Source organism: Trichoderma citrinoviride (assembly GCF_003025115.1).
Source record: "Trichoderma citrinoviride strain TUCIM 6016 unplaced genomic scaffold BBK36scaffold_1, whole genome shotgun sequence".
Taxonomy (NCBI): Eukaryota; Fungi; Ascomycota; class Sordariomycetes; order Hypocreales; family Hypocreaceae; genus Trichoderma; species Trichoderma citrinoviride.
The window spans coordinates 2,772,597-2,788,708 of NW_020194709.1; the positions used below are offsets into that span (position 1 = coordinate 2,772,597).

The 16,112-nt window shown below is 55.2% G+C and overlaps 4 protein-coding genes across 4 annotated transcripts; 2 read left to right on the forward strand and 2 right to left on the reverse strand.

The window, feature by feature from the left end:
• Positions 1–85: 85 nt before the first annotated feature.
• Positions 86–1,928, reverse strand: BBK36DRAFT_1134096 (Metallo-dependent phosphatase). Its single transcript, XM_024892196.1, has 6 exons — positions 1,734–1,928; positions 1,547–1,670; positions 1,385–1,475; positions 1,006–1,316; positions 315–923; positions 86–159 (listed from the first exon to the last, which is right to left on the reverse strand). Exons 3-5 carry the CDS (start codon positions 1,437–1,439, stop codon positions 318–320), a joined length of 972 nt encoding a protein of 323 aa, XP_024754209.1. The 5' UTR covers positions 1,440–1,475; positions 1,547–1,670; positions 1,734–1,928; the 3' UTR covers positions 86–159; positions 315–317.
• Positions 1,929–2,646: 718 nt separating this feature from the next.
• Positions 2,647–2,985, forward strand: BBK36DRAFT_44567 (hypothetical protein; the record flags this gene model as incomplete). The annotated part of the gene is made up of 1 exon (XM_024898080.1): positions 2,647–2,985. One exon carries the CDS (start codon positions 2,647–2,649, stop codon positions 2,983–2,985), a length of 339 nt encoding a protein of 112 aa, XP_024754210.1.
• A 1,626-nt stretch (positions 2,986–4,611) lies between these two features.
• BBK36DRAFT_1155672 (hypothetical protein) lies at positions 4,612–5,402 on the forward strand (the record flags this gene model as incomplete). Its single annotated transcript, XM_024893851.1, has 2 exons — positions 4,612–5,281; positions 5,389–5,402. 2 exons carry the CDS (start codon positions 4,612–4,614, stop codon positions 5,400–5,402), a joined length of 684 nt encoding a protein of 227 aa, XP_024754211.1.
• A 532-nt stretch (positions 5,403–5,934) lies between these two features.
• On the reverse strand, positions 5,935–8,867 carry BBK36DRAFT_1134097 (CDC45-like protein). Its single transcript, XM_024892197.1, has 4 exons — positions 8,081–8,867; positions 6,955–8,030; positions 6,143–6,887; positions 5,935–6,041 (listed from the first exon to the last, which is right to left on the reverse strand). The coding sequence occupies exons 1-3, from the start codon at positions 8,846–8,848 to the stop codon at positions 6,143–6,145; spliced, it is 2,589 nt and encodes an 862-aa protein (XP_024754212.1). The 5' UTR covers positions 8,849–8,867; the 3' UTR covers positions 5,935–6,041.
• Positions 8,868–16,112: the final 7,245 nt, after the last annotated feature.

A 16,112-nucleotide genomic window follows, 5' to 3' on the forward strand; every position in this document is an offset into this window, starting at 1 on the left:
GTGCAGCATTCTCATACCCGGTAGAATGAGACGGCCATTTCGAAGAATGGCAGCTGAAAAATTGAAGGAATACATCGTTGGGATGTCTATTGTGCCATGTATTGTATTACTTCAGAATCCCCCAAACGCCAAGACAATAACTCGTTGACAGATATGTTTCGCCCTCCCTAAACCAAAAAGTATAGCCTTTCGTTTTCTTTTTCACTCTTGTACACGACTGATAACCATGACACTGATCGAACCAGAAAGCTGTGCTCCAAGCTGCTGCTAAAGAGACTTGACAGAAAAATATAAACCAACACTAGAAGCCCCCCCCCTCACAGAAAGTAGTCTGCAACCGGCTTCTTGGCAGGCATCCCCCGCGAGTCCTGCGGTGCAGCCTGGAACACGCGGTACCGCCGCGCTGGTCCCGTCTTTGGCCCGCCCCTCGACTCGACGACGCCCCCCGAGCTGCGGCCGACGTCGCCGTTTGTCCTCTGGAAGATGCCCGTGCCCGACTCGTCCTCGGTGAGCTCGAGCACGGCGGCGACGTTGCCGCAGCGGTAGCAGTAGTTGGGCGCGGACCAGACGGTGACGATGGAAGCATCAAACATTTCCTTAAAACCTTCCATGACAAGCTGGTGCGCGCGGGCAATGAGGCTGAGGTCGTTCCGATGGTTGAAGACCTTGACGATGTCAGCCCCAAACAGGAACCCAGCTCCGCGCGGCGAGAGGCCCCAGCCGTCAATCTCGTCCGGATCCGACCACAGCAGGTCGCACATGGCGCCCTCGTGAGGCACCTCTTGCTTCCGGTCGATGAGCCGGATCTTATCTACAGTGTCCACCAGCGGGCTGAGTCCGCCGTGCACGCAGAGGATGGCCCCCGTGGGGTTTCCCACGCTTCCGCTGCTCGAGCCGGACGCTCCCGAGCCCGGCGGGCCCGTCTTGTCCGGTGGTGTGCCCTTGCTGGGGGCGTCGAGCTTCTCTTGAGACGAATCCGGACGGTTGGCGGGCTGGCGGGGAAACCGGCTGATGATGGAGCCCGCCTACTTCAATCTCGGTGTCGTCGTCGTCTGGCGAGCCGGGAGACAGCGTGCTGGAGGCGCCGAGGACGATGGCGCCGAGGGCGAGGTAGTCGAATACGTCGCAGCAGTAGCGCCACACGTTTGCGCTGCCGTACTTGCGCAGGCACTCGTCGTAGAAGCCGTACACCGTCGTGATCTGGCGGGACTCGTGGTTGCCGCGGATGAGCGTCATGCGGTCTGGGTATCGAACTTTGAGGCAGAGGAGGAGGAGGAAGGATTCGAGGGAGTAGAAGCCACGGTCGACAAAGTCACCTAAGAAGCGAATGTGAGTAAAACATGGTGGCGATAGATTGAAGATCGGTCGTGTGAAGAGAGCATACCCATGAAGAGGTAGTTTGTGTCGGGAACATCGCCGCCGACGCGAAACAGCTCCATCAGGTCGTGGAACTGGCCATGGATATCGCCGCATATCTAGCGTCGCAAAGACACAGTCAGTCAACATCCGTGTTTCTCCCGTCGTTGCCTGCCATCCATCGACTCACTGTTACCGGCGCCGTCACGGTGACGACGTTGCCCTCCTCGATGAGGAGCTCTCTGGCGCGGTGGCAGAGCTCCCGCACCTGGTCTTCTGGGATGGGACGGCATGAGCGCAGTTGCGCAATCGCTCTGCAGGCAATGAATTAGCAGGCGAAGCTCGGCCTGGGCCAACGGCTGGGCTTGTGGACTGACTTGTCGAGATCGCTCATGATGGAAGGGTCTCAGAGGGAGACGCCGAACGGAGGAGCGCCGGCCGAGCTGATGCAGTTGTCGGGTAGGCGTAAAAGATGGCTATAACATGTCGCGAGAGAGGCGAGACTGCGGGAGCCCAGGAATCGCCGCCGGGTGGGAGCTGGCAGAGTCACGCGCGGCGACAGACGCAAGCTGGCGATGTTGAAACTGGACTGGAGGCTTATCGCGTTTATTCCATGTTCGAACCGAAGGCAAAGTTGAGACTGCCTTTGCTCGGGGTTCCTCGAAGGTGGCATGCCGCTAGCCTCGTTGGCTCTAGCACGGCCAACTCTGATCGCGGGCTGTTGTCCACAGGCTCCAGCGGCTGCGTTTAGCGCTCTGCAGGCCTAAAGACCGCCCGGGATCGTGGGACTGAGATTCAGCGGAGTTGGACCTGGGCTCTCAGCGCCAAAGGTACCTGACCCGACTCTACTGGACTGTACGGCAGCAAAGCAGGAACTACGTTGTGCCGCGCTCCGATAGTTTGCTGAGGTGCTCATCCCACTAACAGCGCAGCCAATCAGCGCCCGCGCAATCGAATGTCAAGTGTCGAATCGAGCCGGGCGCCTTTTTCTGGCTTCTTGCTTGGAGCTCGTCGGCATCCAGCGGCCATGCGGAGCTTGTAGGAGCACAATTGGATGCGCATCGTGGCTCGGAAGACCATGCGACGACTACCCGGTGAGCCTCCCTTGCCTGTCGCTTTTGCATCGCGCGTTATCAAGTACCTGCATGTCGATATGGGCATCACAAGGCTGCAGTGGGCACAGCTAACAACAGATGGATTTGCCTTGCAGCATCAACCACCACCACCACCACCACAGTCAACCACTCCCCCCTGACCTGAACAAAGCCGAGGGGAGTTTTCGCTTCAGCCATGCCGCCGCATCTTCACCCCCGGTCACGCATGACCTCGTCGCTCTTCGCCACGACGCTCGTCGCCAGCTTCTTCGTCGTTGCGCTGCCGCACCTGCTGCCCTGCCCGGTGCCGCGCACAAAGTACGCCGACGGCGAGATTGTCGTCGACGAGAACGGCAGGCGGAAGAGATGGAGGAGGAGGGACGCCGAGCCCAGGGACGGGCTGGTGCAGTTCAACCAGGCGGCGGAGGACGAGATTGAGCGCGTGACGAGGGAGTGTCCGGTGCCGAAGCCGGGAGGGATGTTGGGGGAGTGGCTGGGGTTTCATGCGACGGACAAGACGAGGGAGAACAGATGACTTGATACCACAGAATGGAACAAATCAACGGAAAAAAAAAAGAAAGTCAAATATGCCAGATTTCGGTCCCCCAGCTGTTCTTGTGAATGCATGGCGGATGCGGAGCTGGACGTCGACAAGGCTGGACAAGGCTGGGGCGATTGAGAGAGGATGAAGACGAGCAAGAGGGTCGATTGCGTTCATTGTCGTCTCTCCAGTGACTCGACAATGCTTGGGGACTCGATACAACAAGATACATGTTCTGGTGGGCATCATTCATCACTGCTGACCTTTAACCGTCAACACCCCGGCAATGACTGAAACCGCAAGAGGCAACATTCGGCGTCAATCGCACACTCACTCGAGACTCATCACAATCTTGGCTTCGTTTTAGCGAGCATTCAGACTGGGAACCTTATTGATAACCCTGTTTTGCAAAGGCCCAATCCAAGCGAAATCCGTTTACAGCTTCTGCGTGATATCTCACCTTTCTTGACAAACAACCCCCCCAAAGCCAACCCATTGTGACGCATTGGCGCGACTCAACCCGTCCGACACCAATCATCAAGACAAAACCACCCAATCCCACTCTCTCTTGTTGGTACCGCCATCCAGACTCTTCCGGATCCTGCGGCTTTGTTCGTTGCCGGTCGATCTTGCGTCGGAGAATCGCCAACATGAAACCGGACCCCGCGTGTCTCGACTTGTATGTTTAAAACCCCCGTACGGCTCACAACAACAAACCCCCCCTTGACCACATTCAGCTACCTGTTTTCAGTGCACTCCTGCGACAGCGTCACCTTCACCATTCAGCGTCTATCGCCGCACTAGCCTTTTCTTCCACTGTCGAAATGTTTGGCGCTTCTTGCGACAGGGCTAGATGTAGTGTTGCCGGGTATGTGTTTTCTGAGAACAATTCGCGTTTCGCATTGATTGCGATCGAACTCGTGAGACTTGCTTACTTCTTGCAGACAAGCTGTACATCTAGCTATCCGTCTTTACACGACCCATAAGCCTATTCAGACCTGTTTAGGCATCACTTCTCTCACTGGTGGTGATCACCAAACATCAACCGCAGCATCAGAGCCAGACCAGCGCCATCACCCCAAACCAGGGGGGCTCCCTCTCCCCTCCTCCCGCTCCCAACCAAAGTACCCAAGCCCTCTGGATATCACCACATCCGGTCTCAGGACAATGAGGCCTCACACAAGCCACAGCAACCCCCCTCCCCCCGGATCGCTAAGCTTTTCTAGCCCCGGATGAAAGAAAGATGGATCCTCCAGAGAAAGCTTGTCTACGGAACCCTCCGAGGTGATCTTCGTTCCACGAAGGCGGCATAGGTATATCATGCCCTTGCCGTCCGCTCTTCTCCAGTTCTCGTTTCCCCTTCTCTTCAGGGTTGCTGCGCTTCACTCACCTTTGACATTCAATTCTTATTCCTTTCCTGAACAAGAGCTGTGCTCTGTTTCCATTTTGATTCTGCTTCACGTTTTTCTGCTTGATCAACCAAAATCTCTCTTTTCCTCCTCCACTTTACTTTCCTCATCCATCTACTTCTTTATCCAGCCTCTTCTTATATATACACATATAAAGAAAATGAAGCCCTCTTCCATCCTCCTCCTCGCGGCCGCTGGCCTCTCATCAGCCATGCCAGCCCCCAAGGACACCCGCTCCCTCTTCGGCCACGCCGTCCAAGCCCTCGGCGCCCGGAGCCTGACTCCCCTCAACGCCAACACGGCTGCTCCCCCTCCTGCCGCCGCCGAGCCCGCCGTCATGCAGGAGATTCCGAGTCCTACTGACAAGAAGGCCGACAAGGCTAAGGCTGTTGCTACTGAGACTGCTGCCACTACCGTCGCCGTTGTTGCTACGGAGGCTGCTGCTACGACTACTGCTGCTGCTGCCGCCGTCACCACCGAGGCCGCTGCCACCACGGCCACGGCGCCTCCAGCTCTTCAGACAGGCGCCGCGGCAGGAAACGGAACTTCAAACGGCAACGGGAAGGGCAAGGGTAACGGGAAGGGCAAGGGCAACAAGGGCAACGGCAGCAACAACAACGGAAACAAGAACAAGGGCAACCACAACAACAACAACAACAACAACGCCGGCCTCGGCGCCTTCATCAGCAGCGCCCTCTCCCAGCTCGGCCTCGACGGCGTCCTCGACGCCAGCTCTATCGACAAGCTGAGCGCGGCTTCGCAGATCTCGCTGCTCGCGCAGATTGTGTCGCTGCAGACGATGAAGGACCTGCAGATGGTGGCCGGGCAGGACATTGTCGTTGTGCTGAATCAGGGCTTCAAGAGCTCGGGGCTCAATGTCGGTATGTACAAAACCTTTTCACCCTAAACCCCCCCTCTTTTTGCTTTTTGCTGGTGGTTTTTTGGTTGAAGAATATGTGCTAATGTGTGTGTTTGTGTTGTGGTATAGTTATCAATGCGTAGGGATGGAAGGTGAGATATGCGTGATGAAATGGGTAAAAAGGGCTGTCTGGGATGGAAATGTTTGAGATCGACTGAGGGTGTCTTTGGTTGACCTGGCACAGAGCGATGTAGAATCATGACAGCTTGGAAAGAAATACAGAACTGTCTGGACTTGTGTCTGCTCGTGCAGTGATGAGGCCTCCTACTCTTCGTAACTAAAGGTTATCTATCACAGATCATTTATACGTTCGATGCCGTTGAATAAGGACACCGCTACTCGGTTGGACACAAATCCTCATAACAACTTACACCAACCTCTACCAAAACACACAGTAGACAACGAAAGCAACCAAGGCTATGCAGATTCAATACGATTAAGATCTTGCACGAAAACGTCAAGTAATCCCCTCTTCATCGTTTTGAAAGGGGGGAAAAAAGAAAAAAGAAAAAAAGCTATTCTCAAATATGCCCTCAAACCTCGCCGTAATGTTTTCCCCCCTCCCCTTTTCAGCCCCCCCCTTCGAAAACTCCCCTTCCACAAAACAATTCGTTTCATTCGATATCATGTGTACCATTTCCCTTTCCCCTCCTATAACACCTTTCAGAAAAAACAATGAAAATGAAAAGCAAGAATGAAAAGTATAAAACAAGAACATGCCTACATACCCTTCCACCACTTTCCCTTTGCCGTAATTCAGAGAAGCCGTGAGCCCGTCGCCGGAGCCAGGTGAGGGCATCCAAGAATAATGAAATGGTACAACTCAGCCCACCACAGCCTTTTCGCTCAGGCTCTCGAGAAAGCCACCCAGATCTTCCTTCTTGACCTCCACAACAGAGTGCTCAAAGCTGTCAATCCGGACGCGCGCGCTCGTCTCGGCGACAACTTCCTGAAACGCATTGCCAAACTTGTTGAGACCATAGCCCCGATCATTCTTCTCCTCATCATCATCCGAGTCGTCTTCCGACTCAGACGAGTCAGAGGCCTCGGATTCCGTCTCCAGCTCGTCATCGTCTCCGTTGTCGTCATTGTCTTGTGTCGCAGCTCGCCGGGCCGCACGCTTCTCTTCGCGAATCTTTTCCTTGGCCTTGCGCGCCTCTTCCTTCTTGCGTGCCTTGGCTTCCCGTTTCGACTGCCTCTCCTGCTTGGTCGCCTTGTTCATAAACAGCGTGTCCGGTCCTCCGCCACCTCCCGTGCCCACGACGGTGTAGACTCCACGCTTCTCGTTGAGACTCGCCACCACCAGCGGTGTCCCTCGGCCTCCGTGCGATAGCTTGCCCTGCGTTTCCTTCTCCTGCTCGGCCAACGCCTCTCCAATCCAGAGGGCCAGCTTCGTCAAGGCAGCCGGGTGTGTGAAGAGCGCGACGTCGGGGCCATCTTTGACGACGCACATGCGGAAAGCACGGAGGTGCTTGATTTGCTTCTTGTTGATGAGAGACGTCCCGGTTCGATAAATTGCGCGGTGCAGGAACTGTGCTGTCGGTAGTCCGGCCTTGAGGGCATCGATACTGCAAATCGTTCTGTCAGCACATCCAAGTCTCGTTTCCCCACAACCGCTTCCAAAAGGCAGCTCACTTTTCCAACGCGTCATATGCCTCCCAGAAGCGATGAACCCACTCCTCGCCCTCGGCAGCCAGCTCCGACTCGTCCTCCATCTCACGCGTTACCTGGCTCGGCCCCCCTCCGTTTGTCGTGTCCAGAGCATGAGCATGTTTGCCAACCTCCAGTAGAGCACCAATCACGACAACAACGTCCTGGGCGCTGAGAGTCGCGCGCCAGCCCCAGCTGCGGACAAAGCCCCATCCATCCTTGGCTCCTGCGCGATCTTTGCCGTCCGTATCAACCGCTGGCACCATCTCGTCGAGGTTGTAGAGCGATCCGTACTTTAAAAGTTTCGCCCTCAGCTCGCGCTTCAGCATCATGTCCATGTGCGTGTAGCTCTGCTTGCACTGCGCCAGGCTGACCCCCATCTTGGCGAGAAGCTTGTGAAGGCGCTTGATACCCGCTTCGCTCCAGGTCCTCAGCCGGGAGAAGAGATATGGCGAATGTAGCATGCTGTCGTACAGGCTCCAATGGCGGATCAGTAGGAACCTCGGCTCTGGCGACAGGCGGATGCCCGTGTCTTCAGGGTTCCTGGCCGTGGTGGGTATGATGCCATTATTCTCGGGCGCAACTCGCCCATTCGTCATCTCCGGAGGGTTCAGCCTCCGGACTTCATCTCTCAGGAGCTGCCGTAGCCGAGCGCCTCGCACGCCAAACCAGCCAGACGGCCTACCACCTGCGCCCGACCGGACAGGGGCGGCAACACCTGCAGATGACCTTCCGTATAGCTCCATCGACGTGACTCCCACAATGGCCAACCACAGCAGATCATTGTCATCACGGCCCAGTTCAGAGGCCAATGAGTACATCATCGCCGAGATGGGCTCGGAGTAGGACGATCCCATGCTGTAGTATTGGTGTAGGATGGCTTCGTTCTTTTGTCGCATTCGTAGGAGTCGCTTTCGCAGGGTGCGAGCAGAGGCAGCCGGCGGGGGTTGGGCTCCTGAGGGAGGTTCGACAGGGTCGCTCGACAGGACTGCATCAGCTTGTCGGATTGACAGCAAGCCTCTGTGCTCTGGCCGGCGAGGAGAGCTGGCTATCCAGCTCGACTGAGACGTGCGTTAGCAATGGGCCACCCAAAAGATCATGTTATACGTACAGAGTTGCTTCGTCGCCGCTGGCGAGGCCGCGACTCCTCGTCATCGCTAGACTCCTCCTCATTCAAGCTCTTTCTCTTCTGCCCTGCGTGAGCATGCTCTGAGCCTGAAAAATCGGGGTGATCGCCATCGTCCTCGTCTTCGCTAAGATCCTCGTCTCCCTGCTCCTCAATGTCCGGCATATCCAGGAGCGCAAAGTACGCATCGCGTTCGGTCGTGAGGTCGCCCTCGATATCGCCGTCATCGTAGACAATAATGCCGCCCTTGCCACAGTTGTAGGACCGACCAATGGCTCCTCCTGTAACGCCGAGCGGACTCCTCGACTGGTAGGAGCTCGACGCTGGGTCAGCAGGCTCAAGCGGGAAGCCGCCAAAGACATTCGCCAGGTTCCACGGCCGGTGAGCGTCAAAGACCCAGACCTCGACGCCGCTGTATGGGGACTCATCGCCCTCGGGTTCTAGGCCCAGCATTGGCCCGAGATCAACCATGCCACCGACACCAAGGCAGATGACAACGCCTCCACTGCCTCCCTGAGACTCCATCATCGGGACGACGAGCTCCTTTCCCGCCTTCTCCAGGTCGTTGTAGCCCGCGACGGGCTGGATCTTGTGCGGGATGTAGTCATGTTTGAGCAGGCGGGTGAGGATGCGGCAGGCGCAGAGAGCGTCCGGTTCGAGCGCGACGAGAATCAGGACGGCCGGGGAGAGAGGATGGCGGGTGTTTTGGAGATGCGAGTAGAGCTTGGATATCAGAGACCGCGGGAGGTACATGGCTCGAATCGACGGATATGGTATTCGGGAAGCTCCAGTCGACAAAGAGATGCGAAAGAAGGTCGAATCTGGTATGTATGTTTTGGCTTTTCACTCTGTTTTAGTCTAGAAACGCGCACAATCTCAGCCTGATCGTGACAGTAAAGAAACCGGGCGTCAGACACGCTTCGTCAAGGCGCATAGCACATGGGTCGAAGGAGGATCCCGTTTCAAGACTGCCAGCGGAAGATGCGAACCACCATATGCAGCATATCAATGCGACGAATAGATGAAGAAAGAATTAATAAGAGAAGAAACGAGCAAATAAGAACAAACAGAAGGCTATGAGCAGAAAAAATGCCGATGCTCTCTATGTTTATGCTGTGCTGGTATAAGAAAAGTGACGGCCTCTTTTTTTTCTCTTTGTTGTGTCAAAGCACGCTTCACGACATTGTCGCATGGATGTTTTTGCGGCTCGGAAACGCGTTCCTGGCAATTAAAACGCCCTATTGAATGACGCGCACCGCGACGGGCAGAGTGGGAAGGGTCGATGGAGGGGTCCGGGCAGGTGGGGCATGGCACGGCGGAACATGGAAGCTGTTAATCCGAGATTCTGTGTAATCAAGCATCAAGGCACGGAGTTTGATGAGAAGCGTTGGACATGCGTAACTCGTGCTACTACAACCTGAATGCAGGCATGTACTAACTTGGTTTGCTGCGCTTGACGATACTTGAAGCGACAAGTGGTTGCACCAGTTGAACCAGACGCCAAACATACGAGCAACTGCACCTGTTGCGAGCTGCTTACTGTTGACCACATGCAGCTCATCTCAGCTTCGCCCTACTGCAACATCCAACACGCGGCGAAACCAAAGACCAAAAGCCGTCCGAAATGCTGCAAAGAAGATCCAACAAGTGTACACACGCATAACCAACAGGCCAAAAGACTATCACATGATACACAGCAAGTATAGTAGTAGTTGATACTTAGTATTTATTGTAATTCTACCCCAGGCCCAAAAAGGACGCCATATCCGTCCCGTTTGCCCGCCATAAACCAAGACGCCATCTCTCCAGATCTTGGCTTGATTCCCAGCTCTGCCCTTCTTTTTGCGTCCTTCGGCGTTCTGTGTCTGATTCGTAAGACGGGGCGTCGGCGTATAGATGCGAGTCAAGAATTCCCCGTCGATCGTCAGAAGGAGAAGGGAAAGCTAGCAGATTCCTGTCTCGGCCCGTTCGGCTGGTCAATTTAAACCCCTAGGTCCATAGGTAGGTAGATTAAACAGACATCTTGTCAGCTTGATATACTTTGCTTATTGGTGCGCTTCGCACACGACTGGTTCCATGATAGTGATACTACCTACGTATGATGCGTTGTTGGCAGGAGGGAGAGCGTTCGGATTGGCGCCCAGAGGAAGCACGGCGATGTGTGTATGATCCACACCCTCACTCCGTCACACAGAGTGGGTGGGCACCAAGTCCGTTGGCGGAACACTCGAGTCCAAGGCCGTGGTAACGGGTCGTCTTCAGGGCTTACAGGAACAACAAACTTGAAGAAGGGTGAGGTAACGTAATACAGAGCAGCAGCAGATGGAGCGTCCTTGCAATTGGCTGCCAGCAAACATTGCAGCTGGCCATCGTGAGAGGCGGCAACGAGTAATGCTACTACTAGTATGATCACGTATGTCAAGGGGAGCCCAGAAGTCTGCGAGATTCATAATGACTCTAGGAATACCTGGCAACAGTCGATCACCACAAATATTGCGATCTGGATACAACAAGCCCCCGTTGCCGGTCCGTCTCTAGAGAGCAGGGTTAAGAAGGGTCCCTGCTGATCAGACGGTCAAGAAGGGTGGTCGTGGTACGATGTTGAAGTTGTGCGTGCGTCTCATGCACGCCTACCCGCCAGGACTCACATGTACAGGTGCGGACGAAAGCAGCCGTGAACTCGGGCCCTTGTCCATGCTTCGATGCTGGAAAGATTGCTGACAGGGCGGCCGCAGCTAAAAAGGTTGAATGGGACTCGAGCCGAGACATGTGAAGGGCAGGGTACCTTATCCAGACCACGATAATACATACATAGTAATACCCACGGAGTAAAACGATCGGTGATCAACATAGACTGGCAGCTTAGCATAGTACTAGCAGTTGTCGTAAATGTTTATAAGAGAAGGGGAAGCGTGTCAGCACGCCCCGAGGTACAGACGTCTGCAATCATCCGTATCCGTATTGCCTGCAACCACACTCGAACAGCTGAGACAGGCACACCAGCGCGGACTTGGTTCACCGTCGTCCCCAATCGAACTCCCACCCCGCCGCATCTTCGTCGAGCCTGGATTGGACAGGACGGCTGCCGGGTGTTACATTGCAGAAGGACGGGGGGCATGCAAAAAGCCACGGCCAGCAGCAGCAGATCGCCTGAGATGGAAACGGGAAAAAAAAAGAGTGGGAACCCCCGGCAGGTTGGGATTCCGAAGAAGGGAGAGACAGACAAGAGACACAAGACTGGGGGCACCAACAAGCGTGGCAGCCGTCCATTGCCTGGCGCGAGCAAGGTGCCTGCTGCTGCATGGCCCTGGTTTCAAGCAAGTTCCCTTGTTCTTCCTCTTATGTACCTTCTTCTTCTTCTTTTCTTTTTCTTTTTTTTTTTTTTTTTTGTTGACGGCTTGCCAGTCCTGCGAGTAGTGGTAGCCCAATAAGCCGGAGCTGAAAGAAGAGAAGCGAGAGACTGCGTGAAGTGTTGTAGTAGTTCGGTGAGGAAGACGAGACCAAAGGCACGAGACAAGAAGAGCATCGTGACAAGGGCGGTGAGGGTTTGACAGGACATGGGGGCATGGGGCATGGGCATGACAGACGACATCTGCAGATGGCATCTGGACGAAACGAAAGCACTCTGTCTGTACCACTGCAACAGGGATGTGCCCACCCAGCCAACAAGCCACAGCTCTGCAAAAAGCTTGGCTTGGGACGCCTTGTCTCGCCTTGCAGGCAAATGCGGCAAAACCGGGAGTCGCAGAAGCCGGAAACTTGGCGGCAGAAACCCCCCGAAAGGGAGTACATACAAGTCGGCCATGTACATACAAGCGAGCGAGCGCGGGCAAAGCCTTTGTCGTCAATGATTCCATCTTGCTGTATCATCTTTCTCTAACCCTTCAGACTGGTCGGCATCAAGGAGTTTGGGTCCATCTCCGAGACTGTCTTTCAGCTGAAGGGGCAAAAGGGAAAGAGAAAACATGAAGAAAAGAAAATTAAAAAGCGGCGCACATCCCGCAGAGCCGGTGCCGCCCAACGACAATTACCGACCAGACGGTAAGGGCTTACGGGGGGGTGTGTGAATTGAGGATTCCAGTTGGATTCTACTTGCGGTTTTCCCTGCGAGGGATTGGATGGATGGAGGCATGGAGGAAGGATGGGGGGGAGGGGAGGGGGGGAGTAGCATGTTCTTTTTGGTAAGCATGTACATACAAGCGTTTGACTCTCGGTTCGGAGAAAATAAACCGATATCAGTTGTCTCATTTCATGCTTTCTTTGCCCTGCTCTTTGGTCCATTCTGCTTTTGTGTTTTGGTGCTTGTTCATCAACTGGCCTGGTCTCATGGTCTCGCCAATACGCACTTGTACACACCCAAGTATAAGTTGAGAGAGGTATCATTGGAAGCAGTGTGTGGTGTGAGCGAGCGGTCCGAGAGGGGGCGGACCAAAGAGACCGAAAAGAGATCAATGCAACATTGGACAGCCTGAGAATGCTGGCAGCTGGTGCTACAGGTATACGGAGTACCTGTCGCCAAGCAAGGTACGCGGCGGCGGGTACCCTGGACTCGGCAGTTCCGCAGCGATTCAACAGCGCGAGAGCAGATGGAACCCGGAAAGCTTGGACGTTGCTGCCCCGTCGCATTGAACGCGGCAGCTGTGCTCCCAGGATGCACATCGGCTACCGATGAGTTTTTGCAGGGCATCCAGTGTTGTAATGATTGAGTCCCCACGACGGCGTGTGGGTTAGCTGAGGTACGTGCCGTCGGTATTTAGACCAGTTACCTACCTACCTATTGAGGTCCACGACTCGGTACCTATCTGTGGGTTAATATCATTTGTCCTGGGGTGATGATATTTGCTTTGCTTTCATTCGAATCTCAAGCATGAGAAATACCCGACAGTCGCTGCGAGCATCTCCGGCTGAGGATGGTATTAATCGCAGACGATGATGATTCAAAGGGACGGTAAGGCAAAAGGAGGAGCAAGCTCACATGCATGCAGCCACTGGGCACCTGCCAGCATCGATACCTGAGGCGCTTGTACCTGTACCTGCGCTCAGCCCCGGGCAGCAGCTGGTAAGCCGCTCAACTGTGAGCGAAATGGAACTACCGAAGACAGTCTTAGCCAGAGGGGGATGACACACCGCACCAGACTGTCGGGTCCGGCTTGCTTTTGTGCTTGTGCCACATCTGGCCATGCCGTGTGAGATGCATGTGGGAGCGGGAGAATGACGGGAAGCTGGAGATGACGGAAGCTTTCTGCGAAGGATTTGATGCATCGCTCATGGAGCAGTACAGCAGTCGTACATGTCGATGCCGTCGGGTGGCATCTGAGAGCAAGCTGTAGCTGCTGTTAGATTTAGTAGTAAGGTAGTGTAGAGCCCATACCAGATCATGGGAAAGGCAGGCAGACAGACAGATTGCATTGATGTTAGCACTGGACGCCCTAGTGGTTCAGATTAGCACTGGCCGACACCGAAACCTCCCAAGACAACACATTAGCCGTGGCCAGGGGACTTTGATGACCTGGATGGCTTCCATTGGCTTGGCGAGCAGAGCGACAGCCGTAGTGCTCAACTCTTGGCTTCTTTTCCTTTCTTTTTCCTCCTCGCTTCGGCTTGTTTATTTCCCGTTTCCCTCTTCGTCTCTGGTCCGGGGACGCAGCACTCCTGGTACGCGGTAGCAAAACTTGACGTAAATCTACCCCAGGGCTGCACTGCACTGCTCCGGTGTAGCGAGCCGCGCTGAAGCTCAATCAGTCGAATCCAATGCCTGGCGGAACGGTCCACCGCCTTGATAGTAGTGGTGTTGGTGAGCTGTGCTTGTTGCATACGTCCGGAGCAGGGCCTCGCATGATGGTGTGCACTCCATCATCTCGCAGCTCTTTCTCGCCCGTATTCTCATGTGTCATCCATATGATGAGGACTGACTGTCCTTTGAGGGATGCGAAGCACTAAAATAGCGTCTGGAAGGGTTCTTGGGCTCGAGCTATTGGCTTCTTGCAAAAGTTGGCCGAGCATCTTGGGCTAACTAGGTGTGCTTCTCCCGGCGCATCTGGTCCAGAGTTTTGGCCACGGATGGCGCAAAGATGCAACCTGGAAGTCTTGACCTCATCAAGCTCGTGGCCTGGCTTACCCCTCTCCGGCGCTGGCATTTGTGGCTTGCTGGAATGCTTGCTGTGATTGCATCGAGTGAATGTGATTTGCGAGCTCATATGAGCATTTTGTCATTCTATTACCCTCTGATTATTCCAATTCACCGTTGTACGTTATACACAGTCATTACATGCAACAGCATCTGTTGGCCGTTTTTCGCCATGTTCCTGCTAATAACGCTGGCATTGGCGCTTCTGCCTCCGTACTGCTACATGAACTCGCAACAACTTGTACCTTACCACTATTATGCTCCTCCGCCTACACCAATCCGGCCCCCGCCATCTGTCTTCAAAATCCTTCCTGTGCTTGGCAGCCCTCTTCGGTCAACCAACAAGACATTCCAAATTTTCCCATTTTTCTCCGTCGAATCATTTGCACCCGCCCGCCCGTCCTTACCAAATCACTTCCCTCCCCCCTACCCTCCCTCCAAACTCCCGCCCGCCGATTTGGTTCACGTCCCGACAGCACGGCGCCCAGGAAAACGGTACGGCAGCTTAGCACCTCTAGCAGCAGGCAGTCAGCCACCAGCTCTCCACCCGCTACCAGATCTCTGGCTCAGACACCGACCAACAGCATGTTAAAAGACCGGAGCCGACCTGTTTTCTGTCTCGAGCCACGCCCCCCCCTTTTGCGCACTCCCTCTCGCCTGTGCTCTCGCTCTCTCGCTCTTTGCCCACGCCCCCTAGTAGTAGTAGTAGGGGATCTGGAGCCTCCCTGCCCTCGGCCTCGACAGAGGTCCTGTCCGCGCCGGTACCTCTGCCCAGGTACTCGTACATTCAGTAGAGCACGCCAGACCAGACGCTGGCAGGGCCTGTACCTTGCCAGCTTGCCTTACCTTGAACAGCTAAAACAGAGCAAACTCCCGCCATCCGGCCCCCGAGACCTACAAGTTCCCCCCCCAAATCCAAATCCAGATCCGTCCAGCTCCAGCTCCAGCTCTCCATCTCTACATATCCTCCCCCCCCTCGACTCGACCACCGAGCCTCGCTCTAACGCAATCCATCGCATCCTCTGCTCTCCTCGTCATCCCTCTGATTTTCTCTCCGCATCCCTGCTCCCTGCTCTGCTTGCCCTGTGTCCCGTCTGTCTGGTCCAGAGCCTTGCCTTGCCTTGCCTTGCCTGGTCTTGTCTTGTCTTGTCTTGACCTGTCTTGGTAGTGTCTGACACCCTCACCCTCACCCTCACCCTCATCTGCACCCGCACCCGCACCCGCATCTTCACACCCTCTCGGCCAAGCCAGCTGCTGCTATATGACCACATCCCAAGCGACTGCTGCTTCCCCGTATCGCCTCGCATTGGCCAGGCAAAAGCCCTTGCGCCTGCAAGTCCCATCCCCAGTGACGACGGACCCAGCCTACTGGGCCGGCAGACTGGCCTTGACCTCTTCTTTGCCCTTCCCGTGTCCGCATCCGCATCCTTGGGGGGGCGTCTCGTTTTCCGGGTCGCCTCTTTCTGGGTACTTCATTTTTCTTTGGTAATTTTTTATTTTATATTTGCAGCTGCACCCTCTCTCGGCCAGCCCTCTTTTTTCCCTCTCTCTCGCTGGAACCACTTCTGCACATCACTCGGGGCCCTTCCCATTCCGTGCTAGAAGAGATCGACCTTGGCTCCCCGAACCGGAGACGTTCCGCTCATTTCTTTTCTTGCAAATAGTGGCTTGCTCGCTGCGGGTGCAAGTTGGTGGACGCCTCCATCCAATCAGCCCGGGGGACTCTTCTGGCATAGGCATTTCTGGTCGACCCTTTTTTTACCCCATCCTCGCCTCGCCTCGCAGCTCACTCGCTTTTTCTCCGTCTACTGTTTCTCGCCTCGTTCCTCGTCAGCTGCAGGCTTCCCGTCTCTCCCTCCGGATATAGCCCTGAATAGTACTACCTTGACC